At 49.2% G+C, this 26,637-nt stretch overlaps 4 protein-coding genes across 7 annotated transcripts in view; 3 read left to right on the top strand and 1 right to left on the bottom strand.

The window, feature by feature from the left end:
* Positions 1–347: 347 nt before the first annotated feature.
* FAM216A (family with sequence similarity 216 member A) lies at positions 348–4,530 on the bottom strand. Its single transcript, XM_040986853.1, is given in 6 exon segments — positions 348–466; positions 1,713–1,795; positions 2,500–2,740; positions 2,743–2,827; positions 3,825–3,949; positions 4,515–4,530. Coding segments are annotated over 6 exon segments (669 nt in total).
* On the top strand, positions 4,446–13,627 carry GPN3 (GPN-loop GTPase 3). 3 transcript variants are annotated; one of them, XM_040987018.1, is made up of 8 exons: positions 5,117–5,224; positions 5,639–5,747; positions 8,415–8,582; positions 9,519–9,643; positions 10,507–10,622; positions 10,925–11,021; positions 12,302–12,430; positions 13,053–13,627. In XM_040987018.1, the coding sequence occupies exons 1-8, from the start codon at positions 5,177–5,179 to the stop codon at positions 13,113–13,115; spliced, it is 855 nt and encodes a 284-aa protein (XP_040842952.1). In that variant the 5' UTR covers positions 5,117–5,176; the 3' UTR covers positions 13,116–13,627. The 3 variants fall into 3 exon arrangements, with proteins under 3 accessions (XP_040842950.1, XP_040842952.1, XP_040842951.1); XM_040987017.1 differs by having other exon boundaries at positions 5,134–5,260; XM_040987016.1 differs by lacking the exon at positions 5,639–5,747 and having other exon boundaries at positions 4,446–5,224.
* Positions 13,131–26,402, top strand: ARPC3 (actin related protein 2/3 complex subunit 3). 2 transcript variants are annotated; one of them, XM_040987020.1, is made up of 8 exons: positions 13,131–13,141; positions 17,090–17,130; positions 19,326–19,425; positions 22,610–22,686; positions 24,080–24,148; positions 24,905–25,031; positions 25,344–25,438; positions 26,098–26,402. In XM_040987020.1, exons 2-8 carry the CDS (start codon positions 17,125–17,127, stop codon positions 26,158–26,160), a joined length of 537 nt encoding a protein of 178 aa, XP_040842954.1. In that variant the 5' UTR covers positions 13,131–13,141; positions 17,090–17,124; the 3' UTR covers positions 26,161–26,402. The 2 variants fall into 2 exon arrangements, with proteins under 2 accessions (XP_040842954.1, XP_040842953.1); XM_040987019.1 differs by lacking the exon at positions 13,131–13,141 and having other exon boundaries at positions 17,023–17,130.
* ANAPC7 (anaphase promoting complex subunit 7) overlaps positions 21,336–26,637 on the top strand; it is a 40,180-nt gene continuing 34,878 nt past the window's right edge. The window contains exon 1 of the mRNA XM_040987015.1: positions 21,336–21,342. The gene's annotated coding sequence lies outside the window, so the exon portion shown is untranslated. The remainder of the gene's footprint in view (positions 21,343–26,637) is intronic.

Here is a 26,637-nt window from a genome sequence, read left to right on the forward strand (position 1 = left end):
TCTGTATGTGGCTATTTCAGAGTTTTCCTGATCCCGATGATGGAAATACTTGTGGCATATTCTAATGTTACTTGTAAGCAGAAACAAAAAGGAGTAATAGAATGCTTTTATCAGATGGAAAGAACATAATTCAATGTTAAGTGATAAAACAATTTAATTTTTTCAAACTAGAAATACAGGCGTAGATTATACACAAATTTTATCACACAGATGTCATTTGCACATGGAATTGTATGAGCACAGTTACTTAATGGTGAATACTGTCCACAGTGCTGAGGGCACAGTGCACGGACCCCCCGACCGCTGGCTCACCGTCTGGCTGTCCGTTGGTGTTTGAACACACACTCTCATGCGAACATCAGATGTTCTCCCTGTTCTGCAATGGACATTGACTGCATGCACTTATTTAGTAAGTCTTCATCCTCCTTTTCTACATTCAGGTATGGTTCAAAAGCATTTGAAGAAGCTGAAAGAAAAGTAAGTTTATATTTTGCCTTTTTTGGAAAGTTCTAAGTATGATCTTTCAAATGACTTAGTTTATTAAAGAGCCATTAGCATTTAAAAAAAAAACCTATAATTTTCACAAATTTTTGGTCATCTCCCATCTCTCTCAAATGTTTACTCTTAAAGTAAGCTACCAATATTCTAGCCAAGTTACCATACAGCAAGTTCTCCTTCACTAGGCCCCACAGTCTTGGTTGGGGGGGAAGTTAGTCAGTGATAACTTCAGAATATTTCCCTTTAATTGCTTCTCATCACTTCGGGGCCATAGGAGCTTTCCCCTGGGGTTTTCATGTTTTCTCTGGACCCATACACCCTCCCCGCTCCCTTTTCCCACATCTCTTAGGCATGGCATATTTACAGCAAAACTGATATACAGCAGTGGGGTATTGATTCAGAAAGCTCAACTTCCTCTCTCCTATCCATTTCTCACTGCCGTGGTTTCTAGGAAATATTTGGCTTTCACTTGATCATTTTCACTGAATCAGTGCTGAGGGACACTTCAACCATTTGGTCTTCCTATTTGCAATGATCGTAGCAGGAAAGATCATTTTGCTATTTTTTTTAAATCTGGGTTTGTCCAAGACAAACATCTGCAAAATTTTGTTAATATTGCCTGCTTCACTTGCTTCCACAGTTTTGCTGAATGTCAGACAAAATGGTACATGTGGCAGCAACCCATCCATGGTAAATTGCTAGACACTTTACAAAATACTCTGTCCATTTCCAAATGGCACAATCTCATAAAAGATGTGTTGTCATTCTCTGTTAACTCTGGCTTTGACATCATGAATGTGTTTATTTAGAATCAGAAAAACCTTGAATCCAGGCCTGTCCTGTGGAAGAGCGGGTAAAACTGGAGCCAGGCCAAAGCCGGGTGCCAGGACCTCCACCCAGTGGCTCAATTGGCTAATTCTCCACCTGTGAGCACCAGCATCCTGTGTAAGTGCTGGCTTATGTTTACTCCTCCACTGGGAGGCTGTTGCCTGCTGCATCTCTGGGCGCTTATCAGCCAGAAGCAGGGACCTGAACCCCGGCCCCCCAGGACAGAAAGCAGGCATTCCAAGCAGTGTCTTGACCACAGTGCCAAGTGCCCACCTCATGTTCTAGATTGTTTCATATCTTCAATAATGAAAATGAAACTGTATTTAGTTTAGTATTTTTAAGCTTAAGGTCGCCAAAAATCTATCTTTTGTAAATTCTACATTTACTTGGTTGCATGAATAGTTTGCTTGGTCTTCTAAAAATCTTGAGTGACTTACATCTTTTCTTAGATGCATATCCAGTTTTTAACCTGTAAGAAAGGCAAGTGCCTTAACTGGAGCTGCCAAGCAAACAGCTACTAATGCACATGCGAAACTGCACATGTTCTTTTTCAGAAGCCAGCATCACCAAGGATACCCAGTCAGCCCCACATGCTACGGTTTGTTAACTCAAATGCAAAGCCAACTATGATGGTGAAATTTGAACACTGAACTTTCTTAATGTAGTCCTTTATTTCCTTCTTCTATAGCATTTCCTGAACAGAAGCCAGCGTTTTTCCTTTTGGAATTATTTGCATTATTTTGAATTTTCGTTGGGCGTCACTGAAAAGGGTTGTCTGTGTGTCTAGCTGATGAACGCATTATTGTAGTTTTTATAAAATATATTCTAAATGAAGTGGCATATCCCAGTCAGCTTAGAAAAGACAAAGCAAGATAATGCTCTCTTACTCAGTTTTTGCCTTACCTATTCTGAATTTAGCAAAGTGAACATTGTCAGTTGCATAAGCGTTCACCCCATTTACCATTCTTCAAGCAAAATTGAGTATATTTCCCTCTTTTTTATTTTTTTAAAGATTTTTTTCTTTTATTTAATTTAATTCTCATTTGGAAAGGTTGTGCATATAGCAAGTAGGAGAGTGTGACAAGCATAGACGAAGACTCTTCCGGTCCGATGATTCACTCCCAAGTACACAACAGCCGATCTATGCATGCCGATCCGTCTGAAGAGCCAGACCCCTTGTTTCCCACCGGTTGCCAGAAAGAGTGCAGTCTGATTACTGCAGGTGTGGCTGCTGTTGCAATGCTCCTGGATTCGCGTCTGTCCATCTGGTGCCGCCATGTAGTGCAGGGGTAATGCTGCTTCTGCGAGTAGCGCAAGCTGAGGCGGTTCTTGTGAGGAGCCCCTCTCTGGAGGAAGGGGAGGAGCCAGCTGGAGGTGCACCTGCCTGGCTTCTGTGAGCTGCGCTGAGTGGCGGGGACATTAGCATCTTCAGGTAGTGGGCATTACAGGTCTTGGTGACACTGCACAAATAATGCTTCTGACCTATGGTGAAGTCCACATGCTGAAAGGCAGAATAAGAGCGTAAACAGTACGTGTTGTAGGCCAGAGGTTGGCATTATTCCTGGGCTGAAAGGGTGAGTGTTCGTTGGACTTATGCCATCTGTATTTAAACAAATTCAACTATGTAATGTTGTCAAAGTGAGGATGAGGGGTCTGGGATAGGGGTCAGGGGGCACAGGGATGCCTGTTTACACGTTGCAAGGGATTCTGCTTGCGATTCCGGCCAAGGCATTCAAATGTCCTGTGAGGTTTAGCAAGGAAGTTTAGCAAGCAAGCACTCTGCCAGCAAGTTGTTTTAGTTTGCGGCAGTTATTGTGTGTCCAGTGAAATGCCAGTCCTGGCCTGTACCAACAAGAGTAAAGGTTGGATGGACCGAAGGGAAAGTAGGTTGGTCTCTGACCCGGTGTGTTGACTAAGAAGCTGATTGTGCTTGCTAGAAGCTCATGCTCAGTTGAGATGCATGACTCCTCTGAACACACACACCCCTTACTTCACTGTGTTCACCCTAAATCCAGAAAACCAAAATGGTACTCAGAAAAATGAACCAGAGTGCAGAAAGGTAAAAATCTGTTTTGCGCTAGAGAGAATGTGGTGACTCTGATCTTCAATGAGTGCTGCAGCTCGACAATTATAAAATCCTTTTTGGCATCTTCTTCACCTATTTTCTTCTAATGTTGTAGTTCTTTAAGAGGTTGAGTTTCCTTCTCCAGTATGAAGTTTTCCTTGAGTGAGCAACTTTGTGGTTGGGGCATTAAATTTCCTGAAGAAAGATACGTTAGGTCTGAAGTACAAAGCCCTGAAAGAACGCTTAAGACAGGGGACTCTGTAATCCTAACATTCATGTTTGAACTCACCCTCCAGACACGGAGTCTGAGGCAAAACGCTGAGTATATTGTGTAATCTGCAGTGTCTTACCATCTCAACAGCTTGTCTTCAATTAAAGTTCATCTCTGATGATAAAGAATAATGACACGTGATGAATCCCCTTTTCAACATACCATCAGAGTGGATGGATCTGGCACCAGTTTAGGAATGCGTATTGTTTGGATTTGCGGAGTTTCCCATAAGCCCTGCATCTTGGATGTGTGACAGTTCACTTTGTGTCTGTCTTCGATGATTTTATCTGTGGGCCAAGGACATCATGTGAATTTTCAGAGGCAAAGCACAGTTCACAAGTATATTTGGTAAGATCCACATATTTACAGGTGTATTATCCTGAATTTTATACCAGCTGATTATATTTGAAGACAGCATATGATCTTCCATTTGGTTTTAAAGCATACAAATACCTAAAATATATGTCTGTCCAATTAAAAAAAAAACAGTTTAAAAATAAAGTAAATTTAGTAACAACCCAATCCAAAAACTGGGCAAAAAACCTGCACAGCCATGTCTTCAAGGACAGATTGTGAAGGAGCATGCTCAGCGCAGCTGCTGACTCCCGCTTCCCACTGGTGCAGCCCTGGGGGGCAGCGTCACAGCTCGGGTGGCTGGGCTCCTGAACCGACTTCCAGGCGCTCAGGGCCACGTCCCTCCCTGGCCTTCATGGGCATTTGGGGAGTGAGCATCTGGGAAGATGTTTCTCTGTATCTTTCTGCATCTCAAATGATTCTTAATTTTTTTTTTCACATGCTCAGTATCACTATTAGGGAAATGCAAACCAAAGACAAGGAGACAACATTCCACACCTATTAGGATATCCATCACCACAGTGTGTAGGCTAGGATGTCACGCATCACTGGCGAGAATATAAAATTATGTTTACTGTAGAAAATGAACAGAATTGCCATAAGCTCAAGCAATCTCAAAAGAATTTCAAGTAGAAACTGAAATAGAGCCTAGCCCACTTCTCCGAGGCCGTCAGGACACTAGTGAGTGGCTTCGCAGGAGGAGAGACGACCGAGCAGCGACCCTGCAGCCCGGGCGGAGGAGGGGCGGCTGCATCTCTGTGGAAGGAAACACACGTGACTTCCACCTCAGGGCTCCAGGCCCCTCAGCATGCTGGCATGTCTTGGGAGGTCTCCACGTCAACGAAGAAAGCCGAGCATCAGGGATGCTGAACTTTGTCTTGATCCTTCGTCACCATAGTAACCAGGCGTCTTCCGCAACTGCTTCTGCGCATGCGCGAGTCCCTCCCTTTCCTCCCTTATGTGTTTCTTCAGGACGCGTTTTTCCCGGGACTTGACCCGTGAGGCGCTCCGTAGCCAGAGGTGTGGCTTTATAACCAGGAAGCACACACACGAGCCGGGATTGCGATTGGCTCGCGCTTCGTGTTCCCGGAAGTGGCGCGAAGGCCGCTGCTGGCAGCGCGCCGTGCGACTCGGCGACGCCGGGCTCCTGGGCGGCCGACATGCCGCGGTACGCGCAGCTCGTCATGGGCCCCGCGGGCAGCGGGAAGGTGAGATTCGGCGGCGCAGAGTGGGCGCCGCGGGTGGTGAGGGTCCCGGACCGTCCACGCCGGTCGCTGGTCTGTCGGGCGGTCGTGTGCAGCGGACAGCAGTGGAGTTTCTAGAATCCACAGTCCGCATCCGAAGGAGGATTGAGTGGCCGTAACGGCTGGAGTCTCGTCCAGGCTCCCACGCAGGTGCATGGTCTCAAGGCCCCGTACTCGATGCTTTTCCCAGGCCACAAGCAGGGAGCTGGATGGGAAGTGGAGCAGCCGGGATACGGACCGCCGTCCATATGGGATCCCAAGGCTTGCAGGGGGAAGACTAGCCTGTTGAGCCATGGCGCCGGGCTCATCTCCTGGTTGATGTAGGGCTGGTGTTGGCACCGCCTGTGGCTCTAACGCTCGCTCCCGGTGACATTACAGAGCACTTACTGTGCCACCATGGTTCAGCACTGCGAAGCCCTGCACCGGTCCGTGCAGGTCGTCAACCTAGACCCAGCAGCAGAACACTTCAGCTACCCCGTGATGGCCGGTGAGTCCTGGGGCAGAAGCCCCCTCTCGCCGCTCCTTCAGGGAGGGTCAGCGTCAGGGTGGTGAGGCGAGGGGTCCTCAGCCACGGATGCTGAGAAATGAACCGCAGCGGTTCAGGCCTCTGGTTCTGTGGCCATCAGCAGCACCCTGAGGTCAGAACTCCCCTGGGAGTGGACATGCTATAGGACATCTGTGTGGTCCTGCTGGGGTGCAGCCTGGGGGACTCCTGGTGTGCCTGTACTGATGTGGGTGGACCACAGAGTTACTGCGGATGTCCAGATCACAGCAGAGATCCTGACGGACAGGTGGGTCTCAGTGGCCCAGGTGAGTACTGGGCAAATGTCAGAGCTGCAAAGAAGGCCCTGGGAGACGTCCCTCAGGAGTCATGGCACAGGCAGGGGCTCTCGGGGAAGGGCCACAGTGAGGACTGGTTGGTCCAGGTCAAGGAGAGATTGTGGAGATGAGCAAGATGGCAGGGAGCTGGGCGGCAGAGAAGGAAGGAGGCGAGGCCAGGTGGACTTGGAAAGTTTGGATTTTATCCTATCAATAGTGGACTGCCTGGAGGATTTTAAGCAGAAGAGACTGACATTGATTTATGCTTCTGAAGATGGCCCCGGGGTTGGTGTTACAACATAGCGTGTTAAACCACTGCTAGTCATCCCAGCACCCCACATGGGCACACAGGCGGGTCCCAGCTGCTCGTGTACACGACAGGTTGGCTCAGGTGCTTGAGCCCCACAACTGTTGGGGGGAGCCAGGAGAGGCTCCAGGTTTCACTTGTGCCTGGCCCAGTCCTGCCTGTTGCCACCCTTGGGGAGTGAACCAGTGGGTGGGACATCTCAGTCCCTCCCTGTCTCCTCTGCCTTTCAAATAAGTAAATAATCTTAGGGGGAAAAAATGGCTCAGACTCTTGGGCAAAAACTGGAGTCTCAAGGGGCAGGGGTAAAAGCAGGGGCCGCAGGGGCTGGCATGACAGCTGGCCAGATGCCTTGCAGGGGGACGCTGTGGTGGGGGTCGGCAGAGGTTGAGTTTCTGTTTTGCAAATGAAATTGACAGCATTTTGTGGAGGATTGATTCTAGACGAGTGAGAACTCCAGAGTGACTCCCAGGTTCCTGGTTTGAGTGCTGTGATGTTCATCAAGGAAAGAGGCTCGTTTTTGTTTTTGGGGGTAGTTCTCTCAGCACTTGCTAAGTTAGAGAAGCCTGTTGAATATCTAAGAGGCAGCTAGGTACAGTTATCTGGAATTCAGAGCTTAGCCCGGAAATAGAAATTTGGAATTGGCAGAATAGAGATAGTATGGAAAGCTGCAGGGACTGTGGTTGGAGAGGAGCATGCAAGAGCAAGCGTTGGGGTCACGCGCTCATGAGAGAACGGGTGGAGAAGGTGGGGGCCGCAGCGGTGGGAAGACGCGCATCTGCCAAAGCCAGCAGGAGACGTCGCAAGGGAGAAGTGATTGATGCTGGAGCCTGTGCAGCACTGTGGCGGCTAGTCCTCTGCCTGCAGTGCCGGAAGCCCATACCGCCAGGTACCTAGGCCGGCTTGCTGTTCACGGCTCCTACCAAAGGACCAGCCTTCTCAGCTTCAGGATGCACTAGGTTCGGCAAGGTCCCCTCCATCCCAGGCCTCGTTTCTGGCCCGAGGGATGGAGGGACTGACCCATGTGCTGGGTTCATCCTTTCAGAAGACCCTCTCTGTTTTCCTGGCTAGAGAGCTGTTCCGCTTGTGAACAAAGGTGACCTAATTTTACCAGTATCACTGTGTCTGTGGAGGAAGTGCAGTTTTCCATGAATAGTACAAGTCTGAGGGAACAAATGCTAAACACAAAATTTTTTTAAGAGTTACTTAATTTTTATTGGAAAGTCAGATATACAGAGGGGAGGAGAGACAGAGAGGAAGATCTTCCGTCTGATGATTCACTCCCCAAGCGGCCGCAATGGCCAGAGGTAAGCCGATCTGAAGCCAGGAGCCAGGAGCTTCTTCTGGGTCTCCCACGTGGGTTCAGGGTCCCAAGGCTTTGGGCCATCCTCGACTGCTTTCCCATGCCATGAGCAGGGAGCTGGATGGGAAATTGAGCAGCTGGGATATGAATTGGTACCCATATGAGTTCCTGGCACTTGCAAGGAGAGGATTAGCCAATTGAGCCTTTGTTCCGGGCCCTGTTTTTTTGTTGTTTTTGTTTCTGTTTTGTTTTGTTTTTACTTGTTTTGAAAAAGGTAATGCATATGGTTCAAAAACTGAAATGATTTAAAAAGTGTGCAGACGTGACTGCCTCCTCCCATCCTGTTCCCGGCTCCCCAGGGGCAGCTGTTGTGGCTGGTTTCAGGCCAGCCTGCATCTGAGCCCTGATACATGTGTGCCGTCAGCATCTTCAGCATCAGTTGTTTTGGTTTTGACATTGATGATGGCATTTGTCCACCTTGGGGTTCTCTTGGAAGGTTATGCCATGTCAGCACTCGGGGAGGTTCCCCATTCTGTGGCTGCATAGGGTCTCAGGGTCTGGCTGTAGGGTAACGTAGTTGCTGAATTTCTGATTGCTGGGCACTGCTACCTGAAGCAGCTTGTTAGTGTCCTGTGTGCCAATCTTCCCCTGGCATTTGTTTCCTGAAGTCCCTGGAGGAGGTCAGCTTCCTGCGGCGTGCGCCCCTCTGAGCCCTGTGTCTTCTGCAGACATTCGGGAACTGATTGAGGTGGACGACGTGATGGAGGACGACTGTCTGCGGTTCGGTCCCAATGGTGGCCTGGTGTTTTGCATGGAGTACTTTGCCAATAATTTTGACTGGCTCGAGAACTGCCTTGGCCACGTTGAGGATGACTACATCCTTTTTGACTGTCCAGGTAAGTCAGCAAAATGACTTTATTTTAATTTTATTTACCAATTTGTGATTCAGAGAGCCAGAGCTGCCATCCCATTGCTTTACTCCCCACCTGCCCACAACCGCTGGGACTGGGAGTAGACCAGGCCAAAGGTGGCACCTAGGAACTCTGTGCAGGTCTCCACGTGGGTGGCGGGGACCCAGTTACCTGGGCTGTCACCCACTGCTTCCCAGGGTATGCATTAGCGGAAGGCTGTTGGCTGTGATGCGTGACACAGTTCCTGGGTTTCCTGAGTGCTTGTGTTGTCCTCAGGAAGTTCCACAGAGCAAGGAGTCTTCTAGAAGCTCACAGGAGCAAGCGTGTGGAAGCTCCTGTGGCCGTGTGTACTGTATTCATTTCTGACAGGTGTCCTCGCAGGGGAGTTAGCGGAGGTCCTCTGATCAGGACAGACCCCAGAGCGGAGTTCAGGTGTGCTGGCGGCCTCAGTGTCCATACAGAGCACTGAGCGATTCTGTGTGGCTAGAGCTCGGTGAGCAGAGAGGAACATGCAGAGACAACTGTAGCTTCTTGGCCCAAGTGAGGAATTTTAGACTTGGGCCTTAGTTAGAGTTTGATCACTTTTACCCCTTGTTTGTAATCGCTCAGAAAGTGCATGTATCCTAAGTGTGCAAGTTGGTGGATATTCTAAACTGTGCACGCCTTGGCGGTGCTCGTTACTGATGGACTGTGGATGATGCATGAAGACCCACGTTTTCTTCATAGAACTGAGTGTTTGCTTGGCTTAGGTTTACGGATCCCTTAGAGGGCCGTGTGATCCCTGTAGAAATGCATGCGTGTATCATTGCCACAGGCTGACTTCCTTTGAATCCACCGTGGGGCGTTCGTTCTGTCTGATGGAGGGATGCGGCCCCCCACCTCCACCCCCCCCATTGGTAACTCGCGGCCATTCCTGTGTAGGTCAGATTGAGTTGTACACTCACCTGCCGGTGATGAAGCAGCTGGTCCAGCAGCTCGAGCAGTGGGAATTCCGCGTCTGTGGAGTTTTCCTTGTTGATTCGCAGTTCATGGTGGAGTCGTTCAAGGTCTGAGGATTCATCTGTTACAGATTTCTCAATCGTGATTATGAGCAAATAAGTGTCCTTTAATTGTTGAGTGATTCTGAACTTTTCACAATGTGAATTTAGCATTCTTAATTATCAAATTTCAATAATTTCCTTTTAATCCAGAAGAGTCCATTATAAAGGTTTTTTGTTTGTTTTTAATATAATTATTTGAAAGGCAAGATTACAGAGAGGAAGAGAGACACAGATCTTCTATTTGATGGTTCACTCCCCAAATGACCCTACCGACTGGGGCTGGGCCAGGCCAAAGCCAGGAGCCCGGAGCTTCTTCTGGCTTTCCATGTGGGTGAGAGGGGCCCAAGCTCTTGGGTCATGTTCTGCTGCTTTCCCAGGCTCATTAGCAGGGAGCGGGATCAGAAGTCCAGCAGCCTAGTGAACCAGGGCCTAGGTGGTTTGCCGGTGCTGCAGGTGGCGGCTCAACCCACTACACCACAACACCAGCCCCATCGTGGAGATTTCGAGAAACTGCTTACCAAGAAAAAGTTGAGGCATTGAAGTGTTTTATGAAAGAGTCTCTTATTAATTTTAGAGGCTCTGTCTAGTTTATGGAGAACTTGTATAGAATTTCATTTGTCAGTAACAGTCATTGAGGAACATGAGAAGCATATTGCCGAGATTCTCATCACTGTAGCTTAAGTCTGTTCCCTCCCTAGCCTCACCTTGGGAGCTAAGGGTCAGCTAGCTGACTAGGACACTTTTTTTTTTTTTTTTTTTGGTTAATATTAGCATTTCTTTCACTAGTTGCAGGCCTTCTCTGTGTGGAGACCTAAGGGCCATGTTGACACTCGTTGATGTATCTTCCCTTTTTTTGCTTCCTCTTTCAGTTTATTTCCGGCATCTTGGCAGCCCTGAGTGCCATGATCTCTCTAGAAATTCCACAGATTAACATCATGACAAAAATGGATCTGCTGAGTAAGAAAGCTAAAAAGGAAATCGAGAAGTGAGTTCGTTCTTCTGCTCTCATCAGATCTCCATGGCAAAGATGAACCATCTACTTTATTTCTTATTTTCATTGAAAGACTTATTTGAAAGACAAAAAGCGCTTCCATCTGCTGATTGACGCACCACGTGGCTGCAGCAGTTGGGCCTGAAACTGGTACTCCAAAGTGGGGAGCGCGGGGCCCATAACACCGGCCCCCGGCCCCCTTCTGGTTTGCTGGAATTTGCAGTTCTGTCTATAAAATTTAGTTTCCTGACTTTTGTGATCTTTTATTCACCACTTTTACTTTCTCATTTCTAAAGGTTTCTAGATCCAGACATGTATTCTTTGTTAGAAGATTCTACAAGTGGCTTAAGAAGCAAAAAATTCAAAAAACTGACTAATGCTATATGTGGACTGGTAAGGCTTCTGTTTGTTTGAAAGCATGTCCTGTCACCCAAGGGGGATGACTCATCTGCCTGGAGCTCTGCCCCTCACCTGGGAGACCTAGATTGCCTTCCTGGCTCCTGGCTCTAAGCCGACTCAACCCTGACTATTGTGGACATTTAGAGTGAGTAGATAGGAGTTGTTCTTTATTAATGTCTGTCTCTCAAAAGTTTAAAAAACTAGAGAGGAAGACATAGGTATTGCTAAAGACCAATGAATTAACACGTCTGTAATTTCAAGGCATTTTGAAGAGTCCAGAATTATTTTTTTTTCTTTCTTTTTAAAGAAAAGACTTTTTATCTTTTTATTGGAAAGATAGATATACAGAGAGAAGGAGACACAGGGAAATCCTCCTGTCTGCTAGTTCACTCCCCAAGTGGCTGCAGTGGCTGAGCTGCACCGACCAGGGCCAGGAGCTTCTTCCGGGTTCCCCATGCAAGTGCAGGGTGCCAAGGCTTTGGGTTGTGCTAGACTGCCTTCCCAGGCCATAAGCAGGGAGCTGGATGGGAAGTGGAGCAACCAGGAAATGAACTGGCGCCCATATAGGATCCTGGTGCATGCAAAGCAAGGATTTAACCACTGAGCTATCACACTGTGCCCACTATTTGTGCTCTTACATAATATCTGGTGCTTGTTAAATTCAGATAAAAACCCAACAAGAAAAAATGTTCAGTTAAAGAAGCCAGCCAGTGCTCCAGCGTGCAGAGGTCAGAGACTCCTTGGTTTGCTGGGGTGTTGGCCTGTCAGTCCTTGTTTCCCCAGGCATACACATTGCAGTCCTTAAGTAGTGAGAGTTATAAAAAGCAGATGAAGGTTGAAAATTGTATGTTTGGGGTCCAGGGTAAAATGCTGGTTCTTACTTGGCTTTAGAAAACAGTATTTAGGGCCCGGTGTGATAGCCTAGTGGGTAAAGTCCTCGCCTTGCACAAGCCAGGATCGCATATGGAAGCCAGTTCTAATCCCACTGGCCCCAGTTCCCATCCAGCTCCCTGCTTGTGGCCTGGGAAACCAGTCAAAGACAGCCCAAAGCCTTGGGACCCTGCACCCATGTGGGAGATCTGGAAGAAGCTCCTGGCTTCTGATCAGCTCAGCCCCGGCCATTGCAGTGACTTGAGGAATAAATCGGTGGATGGAAGATCTTCCTCTCTGTGTATCTGACTTTGCAATAAAAATAAGTAAATCTTTTAAAAAATTAAGAAAATTGCACATTTTGCTCCACTGCCTGATGAACTTTTCTTAAAATCTCCTCTCAGATAGACGACTACAGCATGGTGCGGTTCTTACCGTACGATCAGTCAGATGAGGAGAGCATGAACATCGTGTTGCAGCATATCGATTTTGCCATTCAGTACGGCGAGGACCTGGAGTTTAAAGAACCTAAGGTAATTCCTGATGTGGGGCATGGACGGGCTTTTGGTAGAAGAATCTATCAGTTAGCTGGCTGCCTCATGACCCAGGCTGCTCCTGCTTCCACGGAGTTGGGCCCTGGAGAGGAGTGGCCAGCCGGCCAGCCACTTGGGCCTCTGGGGCTGTTCCCTGGCCAGCCGGCCAGCCCCATGGGCTTTGGGGTGTTCCTGACGCCCTGCTTGACTGGCAGTGTCTGTCGTACTCTTCCTTAGCTGGGTCCCTCTGCCCTGGAGGATTTAGGGGTGCGCACCAGAAGAAGGTGAGGTCTGCTTGAACATGGGCTGCCCTGACATGTGTCAGTGGGAAGTGGGGTAACAAGGTTGGCAGTGGGCACTGGCACACTATACCATCATGGAGACTGGCTGTGCAAAAGAGAAACGAGCCCTAGGCCCTGGGAGCACCGTGACTCGGCACACACCTGGAAGAGTCCTATAGCACACGCCCTTTCTTAGCATCAGGGATTGCCAGGGAGCCTCCCTGGAGCGGCCACGGAGTGAGAGCCCCCCACCCAGCATGACCTGCAAATCTGTGTTCGAATTCTGGCTCCAGCTGAGGGGAAACAACTGCATTTTCTCTCTTGTGTCTCCTTTGTGTCAGGAACATGAGGAGGAGTCAGCCTCTTTGTTTGATGAATATTTTCAAGAACGGCAGAGTGAGTGACGAGTTTGCTAAAACGTAACTGGATCGTGTGAAGGACATGTGGTCACATTGGTGGCGTGATCTTCCCCTCAAAGGACACGGTCAGAGAAAGCGGTGTATTTTCATGGAAAATGATGACACAGCAGCACACCTGAATCAGGTTCCAAACCTGCTCGTGGAAAGTGGGATCTCTTATTTTTTAGTAGCAGTTGATTTTAAAAATCAAATGGTTTTCAAAATCAAGTTAGGTTTTTAAAGTAAAAATGGGGGCTAGTATTGTACAGTAGGTTAAACTACTGCCTGTGCTGCTGGCATCTTGTAGGGGCACTGGTTCAAATCCTGGCTTCTCTGCTTCTGATTCAGCTCCGTGCTCCCCGCGGGAGACCTGGATGCAGGTCCTGGCTCCTGGCTCTGAGCTGAGCTAGCCCAGCTGTTGTCACTGTTTGTGAAGTGACTCTTCCTCCCTTCCCCACCCCCTTTTGTCTCTGTAACTCTTTCAAATAAACAAATCTTTAATAAATTAATACATGAAAGTCAAGTGAACAATAATTTGTATACAATGTAAATTGGCACCTATATGCAGTCAAGGCCAGAAATTCTTGGAGGAAAGTGCATGTGAGCATGTTCAAAGGGAAGGACCTGGAAGGACGCAGATGGGCCAGTGCTCATCTTCATCAGTCTCTTATATTGAGAATGTGCTTTCTTATAATTAAAAAAGTCACATGTGACTGGGTTTTGAGTTGTGTACGTGCATGTGTATAAAGGAAGCAGAAAGGTGACATTAACCCTTTCTTTCTACTCTTGTTTTCCAGCCAGAATTCAAAATATGCAGCCAGGGCAAGGCTTTGGATGAAGGGATTCCCCCAGGTGTGACAGTGGAAGCAGTGTTGATTTTTAGAATTGTTTGTAGATCTGTGAGCATTTAACAGTTTATACATCGATTGGATGTATAATTAATACAGGCACACAGAAGTGTAAAAGAAGCATAGTTTTCTTGCCACATTGAATTGCTTGCTTTCAGCATTTGCAAGCTCATGTGTTGCCTGTGCAGGCAAGGCCCTGAGAGCGCTCCTGGGCCCACAGGCCGTTCTCCAGCACAGCCACAGGCCAGGCCCTGCAGAAGCACGCCAAGTCTCGTTTATCAAGTGATGCCAAACTTTGTGCCAAGCATCATTTTACAAAATCTCTTCATTTATTCCTCTTAACAGACTCATGTCCTGCTGACCATTTGGTGACAAACCTTTCAGAAATTAGAAAACCCATAATTTAGGTACAATTTTTTTTTAGACAGCAAAGTTTATTTGTTTAGGGACCAGGTGAGCAGGGAAGGGAGAGGGAGGGGAAAAGCCCCTCTGGAGAGAAAGCCGGGAGTTGGGGTGCTTCGAAAGTGGAAGGGGAGAGACCCCAAGGGTTTGAGGAAGGGTCTTGGGATTTTAAGCATTCTCTGACCCCTCCTTGTTGGGCAGGGAACCTAAGGTAAGATGTTCCGCATTGGTGGCTTCTTACTCAGTTAGGAAGTGGGAGGGCAATGCATGTGTCACCCACCTGAAGGTGTGGCCAAGACCTCAGCAGGCCTGGAGGGTCTCAGACCCCCTGTTAAAATCCCACAACCTACTTCTGCAGGGGTAAAGGGCAACAATGTCTTCTGGCTGCTTCCTGCTGAAACAGGACGTTGTTTGGGTAAAGGGGCCCCTGGAGGTGTGGGATCCACAGAGATGGTCCAGGTCATCCAAGTTGCTGTGGTAGAAGTTGGTCTGGCAGCCTGGTGGTGTGGCCTAGTGGCTAAAGTCCTCGCCTTGAATGCGCCAGGATCCCATATGGCGCCGGTGCTAATCCCGGCAGCTCCACTTCCCATCCAGCTCCCTGCCTGTGGCCTGGGAAAGCAGTCGAGGACGGCCCAAAGCCTTGGGACCCTGCACCCGTGTGGGATACCTGGAAGAAGTTCCTGACTTCTGGCTCTGGATCGGCACAGCATCAGCCGTTGCGCTCACTTGGGGAGTGAATCATCGGACGGAAGATCTTCCTCTCTGTCTCTCTTCTCTGTATATCCACCTTTCCAATAAAAATAAAATAAATCTTTAAAAATCAGATTTACAAAGAGAATGAGAGACAGAAAGATCCTTTATCTGCCTCCTTACTCCCCAAGTGTCTGCAATAGCCAGAACTGAGCTAATCCGAAGCCAGGAGCCTCTTCCAGGTCTCCAATAAAGGTGCAGGGTTCCAAGGCCTTAGGCTGTCCTCAACTACTTTCCCAGGCCACAGGCAGAGAACTGAAAGGGAAGTGGTGCCCATATGGGATCCCGGCACATGCAAGGTGAGGACTTTAGTGACCAGCATGAGGCACTGTAGGTGTCAGTGGTCGCTTGCACCTTAGGGCCTTGGCTGGGGGAGGTCAGCTTTGTGCTGTGTGGTTGGGTGACAGGAGCTAATCTAACAAAGCCAGTGGGGCAAGAACCACGAACTACCAGCAAAGGCATGTGCTGCGCTGTTTGGTGGCTCTCCTGTGGCCCCGAGAAGGGGTAAAAACACCCTTGTCCCCCAAGGTCACTAATGTCCCTCCTGTGGCCCAGCTTAAACTGCACAGTCCTGGAGAAGGGAAGTTAAGGTCTGCTGACGGCTCCCTGCTTGCTCCAGTTTCCTCCCTCCCAGCTGCCTGTGCTCAAGGCCCTTCCCCCTGGATCCACGTGGGAGGGGGACGGAGGAGGCAGACTCCTGCTGCCCCCAGGCTCAGCCTGGTGTGTGCTGGGGGCACCAGTGGAGAGCCAGGGTCCTCCGCCTAACCCTTGGTACACCAAGCTGACTCTGGCTGTGCAAACCACTGACTGCAAATATGTGGGCTGTTGTGTGCCAGCTGGTCCCTGGGGTAAACCACGCAGTGTACACAGGGTGTACTCCATGTGCTGAGATGCCACAGTGTGAGACCTGCAGCAAAGCTGACTTTTCAAGATTAGTTTATGGTGAGCCAAAATAGACTAGGCAGCATGAGGTCTTAGGAGTTCCTTTCTTCCAGCGGGGTAGGAACTGCATTCGGGTGGAGGAGGAGAAAAGTAGAAGGTACATGTCTCCTGCCATGGTGGCAGGATGGGGGGCTGCCAGGGCAGGGGAAGGGGGCAAGATGGAGGATGAGGGAGGGCTGGAAGAGAAGGGCAGGGGCACACGTGGGAGGCTCATTTATATGACAGATGAGCCTGCAAGGCGTGGGGGCATGGGGAGTTGGCTGGGAGGGGCGGTGAGAGATGTGGAGGGGTGGCATTCTCAGGCAGGAGGCCATGAGGTTACATCTCATTGCTGGACAACCGGAACGGCGTGACTTTCTTGAGCTGTGGGAAAGGAGAAGGAAGAAGTGGCGCCGAGTCCAAGATGGAACATTCCAATCACTCCACATCGGCTGTTGCAGCCACTTGGGGAGCGAACCAGCGGATGGAAGCTCTGTCAAATGTGTAAAACCTGCCTTTCTAATAAAAACAAATTCATGCAACTTCTGAGCACTTTCCAGACGGTCCCTTGCATCCGCCCAAAGCTTCCACTGTCAGGCGAGGGAACTGAGGCGGAGAATGCTGGAACTGTTTCGTAGCCACTCCACTGCTTCCCTGCTGACTTAGTGCATTCACTCAGATATTAAGGTTTACCGTGTAGGGCACATACAGCAATGAAACAAACGGACAAAATTCCTCCCACTCAGGGAAGCGCGAGCGAGCAGGATGAGGCAGGAATTCAGGATGGGTTCATGTATGCCCAAGGATGATTTTTAAGATCTAACCAAGGAACCACATACAACAGACCCAGTGCCTTTTGCCCACAAACACGCATGCGCGACACGCAGAGCCCGCGCCTGGTGCTCGGGCTCCCCCTGGCGCCTCTCCGGGAACGCGCAGCCGGTGGAGGAACGTCGGAGCCGGAAGTTCCGCATCCTCCCGTGGCCCTCCTCTTCCGGTTCGCTTCCGCCTACCGCGCCCGGGGCCCCCAGAGCGGAAGCACCGCGCTCCCTCCCAAAGCTGCGCCTGTGGGTGGAAACTCGGGAGCTGCCAAGATGCCGGTAGGTGTTCGAGAGATGCAGGCCCAGGAGGGCAGACGGGAATGGCGGCCTGACTGGAGGAGAGGCAGGGGCGGGGGCTGGACCCTGTGGGCCCGGGGCAGCCTGGGGGGGGCACCGTCCCGCGGGGCGCCGTCCTGGGAATGCCGTCCCGGGGGTACCGTCCTGGGAATGCCGTCCTGGAGATACCGTCCTGGGGGTCCGAGGCCATGGCATGCGTGAGCCGGCAGCCCCGCGGCGCGGGAGGAGGCCGCCGCAGCCCTCCACGCGCCCTCGGCCCCCCGGTTCCAGGCAGGGTCCCCGGAGACCCTCAACAGCCTCCTGGTCTGGGACAGATGTTGTTCTTTTTTCTCTGGGCCAGCTTCTCCTTTTCTTTCCTCACCCTTCACCCCACCCTACCCACCCTGTCAGATCCACTTCCTCCTCCGCCCCAGGGGCGGGTGGCACCTGCTGCTTGTCAGCGCAAACCCCACTTCCGGGGTCTTCCAGATGTTTCCATCTCGTGAACATCCGCGTGGATGTGGAGACAGACGGACCTGGTGGTTCTCGCGTTTCTGTGCGTGGGATCGGGTGGGCGCCCCTCCTTGTGGTAAACCTGCACCCTTCCGTGACGGGAGGTACCTTGCGGTGGTGACTGGAGACAGCTGCTGACGCAGGGGCAAGGCTGGGGGGCACACGGGGCTTCCCGCATCCCACAAATACCCTGAGGACTGCCGGGCAGGCCCTGGGCTACACACTGGACACTGTGCACTTGCGTCCTGGTCAGGGTGGCGCTCCCCGCAAGGCGCATACCATCCGTGCTCCTGTTCGTAGTAGAGGAAACTAAGTCTCAAAAGAAACTTGTGGCCACGCGTTAAGCCGGAACCCGAGAGCCCTCTGCTAGTTCCACTTGTGGGTCACACGCCCACCTGGGGCTGACCCTGTGCTTGGTCCTTATGTCTGTCCAGCAGCCCAGGAACTGTGGTCTTAAGTGTCAGCCGCATCACCTTTCCCCTGTAGTCGTCTGTTGAATGAATATATGTTGGGAGCCCGTGTGGTCTCATCAACAGCCACACATCTTGTGACAAGCCGAGCCACCAGTCCGCATAGAGATTGTTCTCAGAAAAGTCGTGTATTCGCTCACATGCCCCCTCCAAGTAACTCACCCACTGAAAGCAGCGTAGATCTTGTTTTATAAAGATAGACAGCTTGGGCACCACGGCTGTATTGGCTTATCAGTCCTCCCCCTTCAAGCGCCAGCATCCCGTGTGGGTACCGGTTCATGTCCCGGCTGCTCCACTTCCCACCCAGCTCCCTGCCTGTGGCCTGGGAAAGCAGTCAAGGACGGCCCAAATCCTTGGGACCCTGCACCCATATGGGAGATCTGGAAGAAGCTCCTGGCTCCTGGCTTCGGATCAGTCTAGCCCTAGCCGTTGTGGCCACTTGGGGAGTGAGCCAGCAGATAGAAGATCTTTGTCTCTCCTTCCCTCTGTAAATCTGCCTTTCCAATAAAGATAAATGAATCTTAAAACAGAAATAGGGAGCCAGACCCAAAAAAGTAGTGCTTGGGCTCTGGTTTAAATAGAGTTGTGGGCTGGGGGAGTGCCTTTACTTATTCATATGGAGTTTGCCTGTTCTGTTGTGGAAATACCTCCAAAGCAGCCACCAGCATGAGATCTGTAAACATGGAACAGGAAGTGAAGGAACTTGGTATATAGTGTGCATTTCTACAAGAAAGATAAAAAAAAAAAACTTAAAGGACCTTAAGATCACAGACAATGGTAAATGTAATTTGAAAATTAGGAAGTGATGAGAGCTTAAGCCCCTTGTTTTTAACCACTTGTGTGATTGTACATTTAGACAGTTAAGTTGTTGAAGATTCATGTGTTAGAGGGGGAGAGACAGAGGTTGACACTCCCCAAATGACCAAACGGCAAAATTCAGGAACCTGAAATTCCATCTGGATCTCCCCCGTGGACATAGGGTCCCCAAAGGCTTGGGCCGTCTTCTTGCTGCTGTCCCAGGAGTAGTAGCAGGGACCCCAGCTGGCACCCACAGGGCATGCCGGTGCTGCATGTCATGGCTTAACCAACTGTGCCACAGCAAGGGCCCCTCACCCTCCCTGCCCTAGTTAATCATGGGTGGATGGCTCTTTTCTTTTTCTCTGGTGGCCCGTAACGTGCTCTCTTCTCTTCCGTATTCTCACTGGGCTACCCCAGGCTTACCACTCTTCTCTCATGGATCCGGACACCAAGCTCATCGGAAACATGGCGCTGTTACCCATCAGAAGTCAGTTCAAAGGACCTGCCCCCAGAGAGAGTAAGTCCAAACCCACTGTTGTCCCATTCTGATGTGAAACGGTTACAGCCCAGGGACTCGTCCAAGTTGATGCCTGTGTTTTGTGCTTGCTGGTGGATGTTGTGTCCTGCGTCTATAAAGATTATGGCTCCCTCAGTTATGTAGTAATCTAGTCAGAGCGGTTGGATTTTTACTTTTATTTTTTTTGATAGAACAACTCAAATGCAATCATGGGCAAATGCAGAGCAAACACACACATCTAGGGCATTGACTGAGCCATGGCATATCCACGAGGCTTGGCATGAAATAGCCTTGAGAAGTGGCCGTGGGCTCTGTCTGTCCTGGCGTGGGGCAATGTCTTGGGATACATCACAGAGTGCAAGGTGCGGGACGACACGATCGTAGGATCCGCTCTGGAACCCTGGGACACACTGGGAGCACACAGCCCACCTTGGCTCTTCTATAAGGACTTGTGTGTTCTGGGTGTGACCTGTCTACAATTCAGTAAGGTAGGTGTTGTCCTCATAACCAAGTGGGTGAAGGCTAACTTCTGGAAAAAAATAACATTAGAAATAAAGATTGTGATTGTGTGCTGCATTTAGGAAGAAACCGAATCATTTGCCTCTACCTTCTCCAGCTCAGTTCAGAACGTGGTCCCTAATTAGCACTCAGTTCTTTTTTCTTTTAAGATTTTTAAAATTTTTTATTTGAATGGCAGAGTTACAGAGAGAAAGCTCTTCCATCCGCTGGTTCACTCCTCAAATGGCCGTAATGGCTGGAGCTGAGCCGATCCAAAGCCAAGAGCCAGGCAGTTCTCTCAGGCTTCCGACACGAGTACAAGGTTCCAGGGACTTGGGCCATCTTCTACTGTTTTCCCAGGCCACAAGCAAGGAGCTGGGTCAGCAGTGCAGCAAGCAGGACATGAACCGGCTCCCGTAATGAGGTGCCAGTGCCTCAGGTGGAGGGTTAGTGTGCAGCACAGCAGCACCGGCCCTGTAACACTGTCAGTGCTTTCAGATTCCCGTAATGCTGCTGCCTTCGGAGGATGTCATAGCCACCTGCTTTCCTTCTCATCAAGTTGGAGAAAGCAACCCACAAAAAAACCAAAAAACTTAATCTCTTCCGCTTCCTCCATTCCTCAGCATCTTGCTTCATTTCTGGCAGTGCCTCAGTGGGGAGAGTACTGTGTAACGAGACTCATGCTTTCTCTGTCCTGAATTTTGTTTCCTGTAACTCGCCTCTTGAAACATTTCTCCCTGTTCAGAAAGCCGCATCCTGACACATTCTGGGCTGTCCTGCCAGCGCTGGGATTTGTTTGACATGGAACATGGTTCTTCTGCAGCAGCAAGGGGCTGAGCCGAGTTCTGCTCATGGTTTCCAAGGCCACGGTTACAATGACGGACTTTTGAACTAATCCTCCTCTTGGTCTTTCTGCCAGACCTTTTGGCTTGTCCTCTTCCTAATTTAATCTTGCTTGCAGCGCCAGTTTAAAGCTCCGTGAACTTAATAAATCTGGTGAATAAGTGCAGTCTTCAGTTGATTCTGAGAAAAAGGAACAAATGGAAACAGACAAGGCATGGAAAAGCAGATGTATCGTGAAAGGATTGTAGTGCGAAGAAAGCCTGCTAATAACCAGGGTTAGCCCAGACTGCGAGGGTAGACACCCTTTGAGATGGTTATACCATCTAACAGGTCAGAATCCCCAACCAAGGGTGGAAGCAGTCTGGTTGTGAAAGCGTTTGTTAATAACTTCCTGTGTTTGAAGGACAGAGGGACAGCTCCCAGCCACTGGACCCTCCCTGCATGCCTGCAGCAGCATGCACTTCCGCAGGAAGTGTATGGAGAGCCTAGCCAGGATTTGAATGAGGCAGTTGCCTATGTGACGCAGGCGTCCCACATACCTTCCCTGTGGGCAAAGTAGTCCTGATGCCATTCTTGGTCCCTGAAGGAGGATAAGACCCTCAGCAGCCGGCTCCTTGCGGATTCTGTAGCTGAGGAGCAGCCCTCAGCTGCTTTCCCAAGGATTGATGCATTTAGAGTCAGTAGATGGTGCCCCTGGCAGGCCTCTTCGGGGTTCCACGTCCAGCATCTCACTGCATTAAAAAAACTAACTGGGTTTATAAACCCTGGGGAATCCTTGGGAAGAGGATTCCTTCTCCCAGAGAAGGTGCTAGATTGCAGGGCACTCTAGTTGGGATCCCGCTGAGAGCCCTGGGCAAGAGCCAGGAGCTACCTGAGGATGAACGTATGAGCGGCCATGGCTTGCTGTCAGGTGAGGCTTGGCGGTCACAGGCAGGGCCAGGAGGGTCAATCCCTGCCACAGATGTGCTGCAGCCAGCTGCCGGACATCAAGGACCCGATGCTTTGACCTGGGAAAATAAACTGCCAAGGAGGTTGTGTAACAAGAGTTGTCCTTGTCACAGCGGTATTTCTGGCTTTTCTTGGGTTCTAGCCACCCAGAACAGGAAGAAAGGAGAGTTTTTCCTTGAAGTAACAGAATATAAACTGAAACCAATCACACTGGATATTTTTAAAGTGTTTTGCCTGGGCCTGGTGTTGCATAGCAGGTTAAGCCACAGTTTGCAACACTGGTTTGAGTCCTGGCTGTTCCACTTCTGCCCCAGCTCTGTGTTTACAAGCCTGAGGAAGCAGCGGAAGTGGCCCAAGTGCTTTGACTCCTGCATCCATACGGGAGACAAAGAAGTTCCAGGCTCCTGGCTTCAGGCCAGCCCTGTCCAGCAGTTGGTGGATCTCTCTTACTGTCTCATCCTCTATCTTTCCTTATCTCTACCTTTCAGATAAATGAAATAATTTTCTTTTAAAGATTTATTTATTTTTATTGGAAAGTCAGATACACAGAGAGGAGAGACAGAGAGGAAGATCTTCCATCCAATGATTCACTCCCTAAGTGAGCGCAACGGCCCATGCTATGCCAGTCCGAAGCCAGGATCCAGGAACTTCTTCCGGGTCTCCCACACGAGTGCAGAGTCCCAAGGCTTTGGGCCGTCCTCGACTGCTTTCCCAGGCCACAGGCAGGGAGCTGGATGGGAAGTGGAGCTACTGGGATTAGCACCGGCACCCATATGGGATCCCAGCGCGTTCAAGGCGTTCAACTTGGCAGCCCCTAAGTTTTGTTGTGTTTATGGTTTTTCTGGATTTTATGGTTTACATCTGACTAACTTTTCTTTCCTTGTGTTCTGCTTAGCAAAAGATACAGATATTGTGGATGAAGCGATCTATTACTTCAAAGCCAATGTCTTCTTCAAAAACTATGAAATTAAGGTAAATAACGGAGTTTTTAATATTTGAGCTTAAGTTTTCTGTTGAGAGTTGCTGTGAAGGAAAACATAAAATGCAATTGCCATTCCTATTCTAGAAGAGTCCCTGGCGTTGGACTCGAAGATGCTGGTTTCTCTCTTTTTCCTCCACCATTTATACCAGGGGCTGGCATGCTGGAACCTGACAACCACATCTGGCCCATGATCTCTTTCTGTAAATTAAATTTTATTAAAATCCAGCCTGGCCCACAAAACCTACAATATTCAGTCTCTGGCCCATTATAGGGCAAATTGGGCAATCCTGGTTTAGGTCTATCATTATTTATCTTTGTGATAACTCAGCACCTTCCGTGTGCCAGCCGTGGTGGTGGGTAGCACTAGTTCAGACCCAGAAAATCCTGCCTGCTGACATTTTGTTAGTTGACTTCTACGTGCTGCACCTGAGCTGGAGAAATTTTTAAAACTGATCCTGGTCCCTCCCTTCCCTGCCTCCTATAGTCCTGTGATCCCGCAAGGGCGGTGACTAGGAAGGCAGGAGGGAGGGCGAGAGAGAGGAGAGCGGACACGAGGCAGGTTTTCTGAGCTCCTGTCTGACCAAGTTACCAGGGGAGCATTCCTGGTAAGATTCGAAAACATGGGATGAACTTCACCATCTCCTTGCCAGCGTGTGAGCTTTCGGCATCAAACAGGATGTAAGATCTCTGTGGACTCTTGGTCTCTGAGTGGTAATCCCAGCGAACTGTGCTATGGCAGAATGCTTTCTCTGTTGAGTGCGTGGCCTCGGTATTGTGTTGGTAGTGGGTGTAAGTGTGATGCTAGCGCACTTGATTGCCTGGTCCGAAAAGCAGGGAGACCTGTGGGTTCATCTCTGGTTTTTCAGCTATAAATAAGTGTGAAATGTGATCTCATGCTTGCGCCACATTTGATCAACATCCGTTGGCCTTCTCCACATTCTCCTCTGGCTCAGGTCAAGACCCGGGGCTTAGGGCGTCCTTCAAGAACATGTCACCCGCCAAGTAATTGCTTCCTCTTTCAGAGTAATGAATGTTTCTATTCTTGGCGGAGATCCTGAAATGAGAGGGTTTTTAGAAATTGGCAGCCATATGGTACGCTTCAAGTTTTCCAGACAGCTTTGTTAATTCTCCTTCCCACGCAAGGGTGAGGGGCTGGAACCTGTGATGGGGGAGCTGAGAATAACAAGAGCCTCTGTGTAGCTCAGGGTGGACCTGGTACCCCTCCACACACACACGCTCACCCGGAGTTGCAGAACCGGGAGAAGCTGTCCTGCAAGGGGCTTGTGTGCACTGTGCTTGCTCCAGTCAGAGGACAAAGCTTGGCTTCCTTCCCTGCACAGAATTGTTCTGCCTCATGAACACTGTTTTCTTTTTCTCTCTTAGAATGAAGCTGATAGGACCCTGATATATATAACTCTCTACATCTCTGAGTGTCTGAAGAAACTCCAAAAGGTAATGAAGCGTGCGTGACTTACAGGGAAACAAACCACCAACATTACCCTTCCAGCCACTCTTATGTGTTAGAACTCCAAGGACAAGGAGAAAATATCTCCTCAGACTTGGAGCATGAATGTTAGAGGCATATCCGAATCTGGTTCTCTGATTTCATGGTGTAATGAACTGACATGAAGATAAGGGTAGTGGTGTATTAAAACTTTCCACGTATGTTCTTTGAAGGCATAAATCTTGACAAATTCCGATTAAGACCCTTTCTCGGGTTTTCTTAATCTGGGGGTCACAGGATAGATTTCAGAAATCCATAAACTTGAATGGGAAAAAATTGCTATTTTTCTTTCCATTAACCTTAACTGAATGTAGCATTTCCTTCCGTTGTGTCAGCAGCAGCCCACAATGGTACCTGGAAACCTGAGACTTTGTCTCCTACCTAACCCCTGCTGTTTTCATATTAAAGGCATTTAAAATTTTTGTTTACACTCCTCACTACTTCAAAATTTAGTTTGCAGTTTAACAAAAACACATTTGAGACCATGTCCTAAATTTGACTTTAAAATTCTGTTTCTTGTGTGTTACTGTAACTGGTCTCTTGTCATTCTCTCGGTTGTGTTTGGAACTTTTTTCTGAGAAGGCACATGCGGTCTGCCAGGCTGGTAAAGCACACGGAGAACATGCTGTGACTTGGAGCAGCAGTGTGAATGTTACTGCCCCTTTCCCTGTAAAATATATGTCTTGTTTTTTTTTTAATTTCAGTGCAATTCTAAAAGCCAAGGCGAAAAAGAAATGTATACACTGGGAATCACAAATTTTCCCATTCCTGGAGAGCCAGGATTTCCACTGAATGCAATTTATGCCAAACCTGCGAACAAGCAGGAAGATGGTAAGAAGAGGGTGTTTGCCCTCCCCACAGTCCCAGCCGGTGCTCCCCTGTGGCTCCCTGTCCCCTTGCTCTTTCTGGCTGTGAGGGTGGACTCAGTGGGAAATGCGTTACTGGGCTAGGCATGTTCACTAACGACTCTGGGCAGCAAGTGTGTTCTGCAGACAATCTCCTGAGCTAAATCGAATGTAGTTCTAGAACCCTGCGGACTCTTGTGGTTTTGTCCTCCCTATTCAGATGCGTGCACCGAGGTCAGCATGCAGGCTTGGGCTGGGGCTGTGCTGCCTGGGCAGCTTTGCACTTGCTCTCTTGCAGAGGTGATGCGAGCCTACTTGCAGCAGCTGAGGCAGGAGACTGGGCTGCGACTTTGTGAGAAGGTGTTTGACCCTCAGAATGATAAGCCCAGCAAGGTAAGACTCTTCCAGTTGGTGAGTCAGATGTCAGGTCTCCCATAGCAAGAATCCTTGGTAACTGCATTGCAGTGTGGCTGGCCTTTTGAGTATCTGCCTGGTGACCCGTAGCTCACTGCGACCCGCTGGGTGGTGAATTGCACATGATAAGAACATTGTCACTGTATATTCTCATGTCAGGGCATCATGACCCCATAGAAGAAATATTTTGTGTGAGGTATCCTTCCTGTGTAGATGTCTATCCGATTGGTCCCAGGAGTGCCTGTGGTACCCAGGTCTGCCTAGCTCAAGGCCCTTGTATAAAGTGGCGTGGTGTTTCTGTCACTCACATACATCCTGCCATACACTCAATCACTTGCATTACCTAGTGCAAGGTGAATGCTGTCTAGGTAGTTGTGACGTGATTCTAGGAATAGTGACAGTTTAAAAAGTCTGCATGTTCAGTCAGGCACGGGTTGTTTCCCCAAATAGTTTCAATCACTTGGATTTGTACTTGGTCAGAATTTGAGTGATCTGTGAGTCTAGAAGAACTGTTTATACATCTCTTGAAGGAGGAGTTTATAACGTAAGAAATGCCAGACTAGTAGTAAATTTGATTGTGAGATGAACTTTGCCCTGCCGTTGCATCGTCATCTGACTCTCCTGTCCCCTCTTGGTAGTGGTGGACTTGCTTTGTGAAGAGACAGTTCATGAACAAGAGTCTCTCAGGACCTGGGCAGTGACGGAAGCCTGGGCAGCCGCCGTCTACAGAGCTGCGGGCCACATTGTACAGCGAGATGTACGCAGTCCTTGGCCTTGACCACGTTATGTTTTATGCAGAAAACAGCAGAGAGCATGTCTTTACTTGAGAAATGCTTGATCAAGAAGGGCTTGGGGCGGGAATTGTCAAAGGGTCATTTGGAATCTTCTGCAGTATTAAGCTGGTGCTTAATACGAATAAATAATAAAGACATTTCTAACATTCTATGCCAGGAAGTTTATTACTTACCTCTGACACTCAATTTCTTTTTAATTAATTAATTTATTTACTTCTTTTTTAGATAAAACATATCATGATACCCTTTTAAAATGCAAACTTTACAGATGATGAATGATGCATTGGTTAGGAACACCCCTGCTTGTCTCCCAGCTCTGCTCCCAGTTCCAGGTTCCTGCTGATGTATCCTAAGCAGCAGACTGTGACTTCATGGCTTGGGCCT

The sequence above is a fragment of the Ochotona curzoniae genome, unplaced genomic scaffold, assembly GCF_017591425.1.
Source record: "Ochotona curzoniae isolate NIBS_2020 unplaced genomic scaffold, NIBS_Ocur_1.0 contig_46, whole genome shotgun sequence".
Taxonomy (NCBI): domain Eukaryota; kingdom Metazoa; phylum Chordata; class Mammalia; order Lagomorpha; family Ochotonidae; genus Ochotona; species Ochotona curzoniae.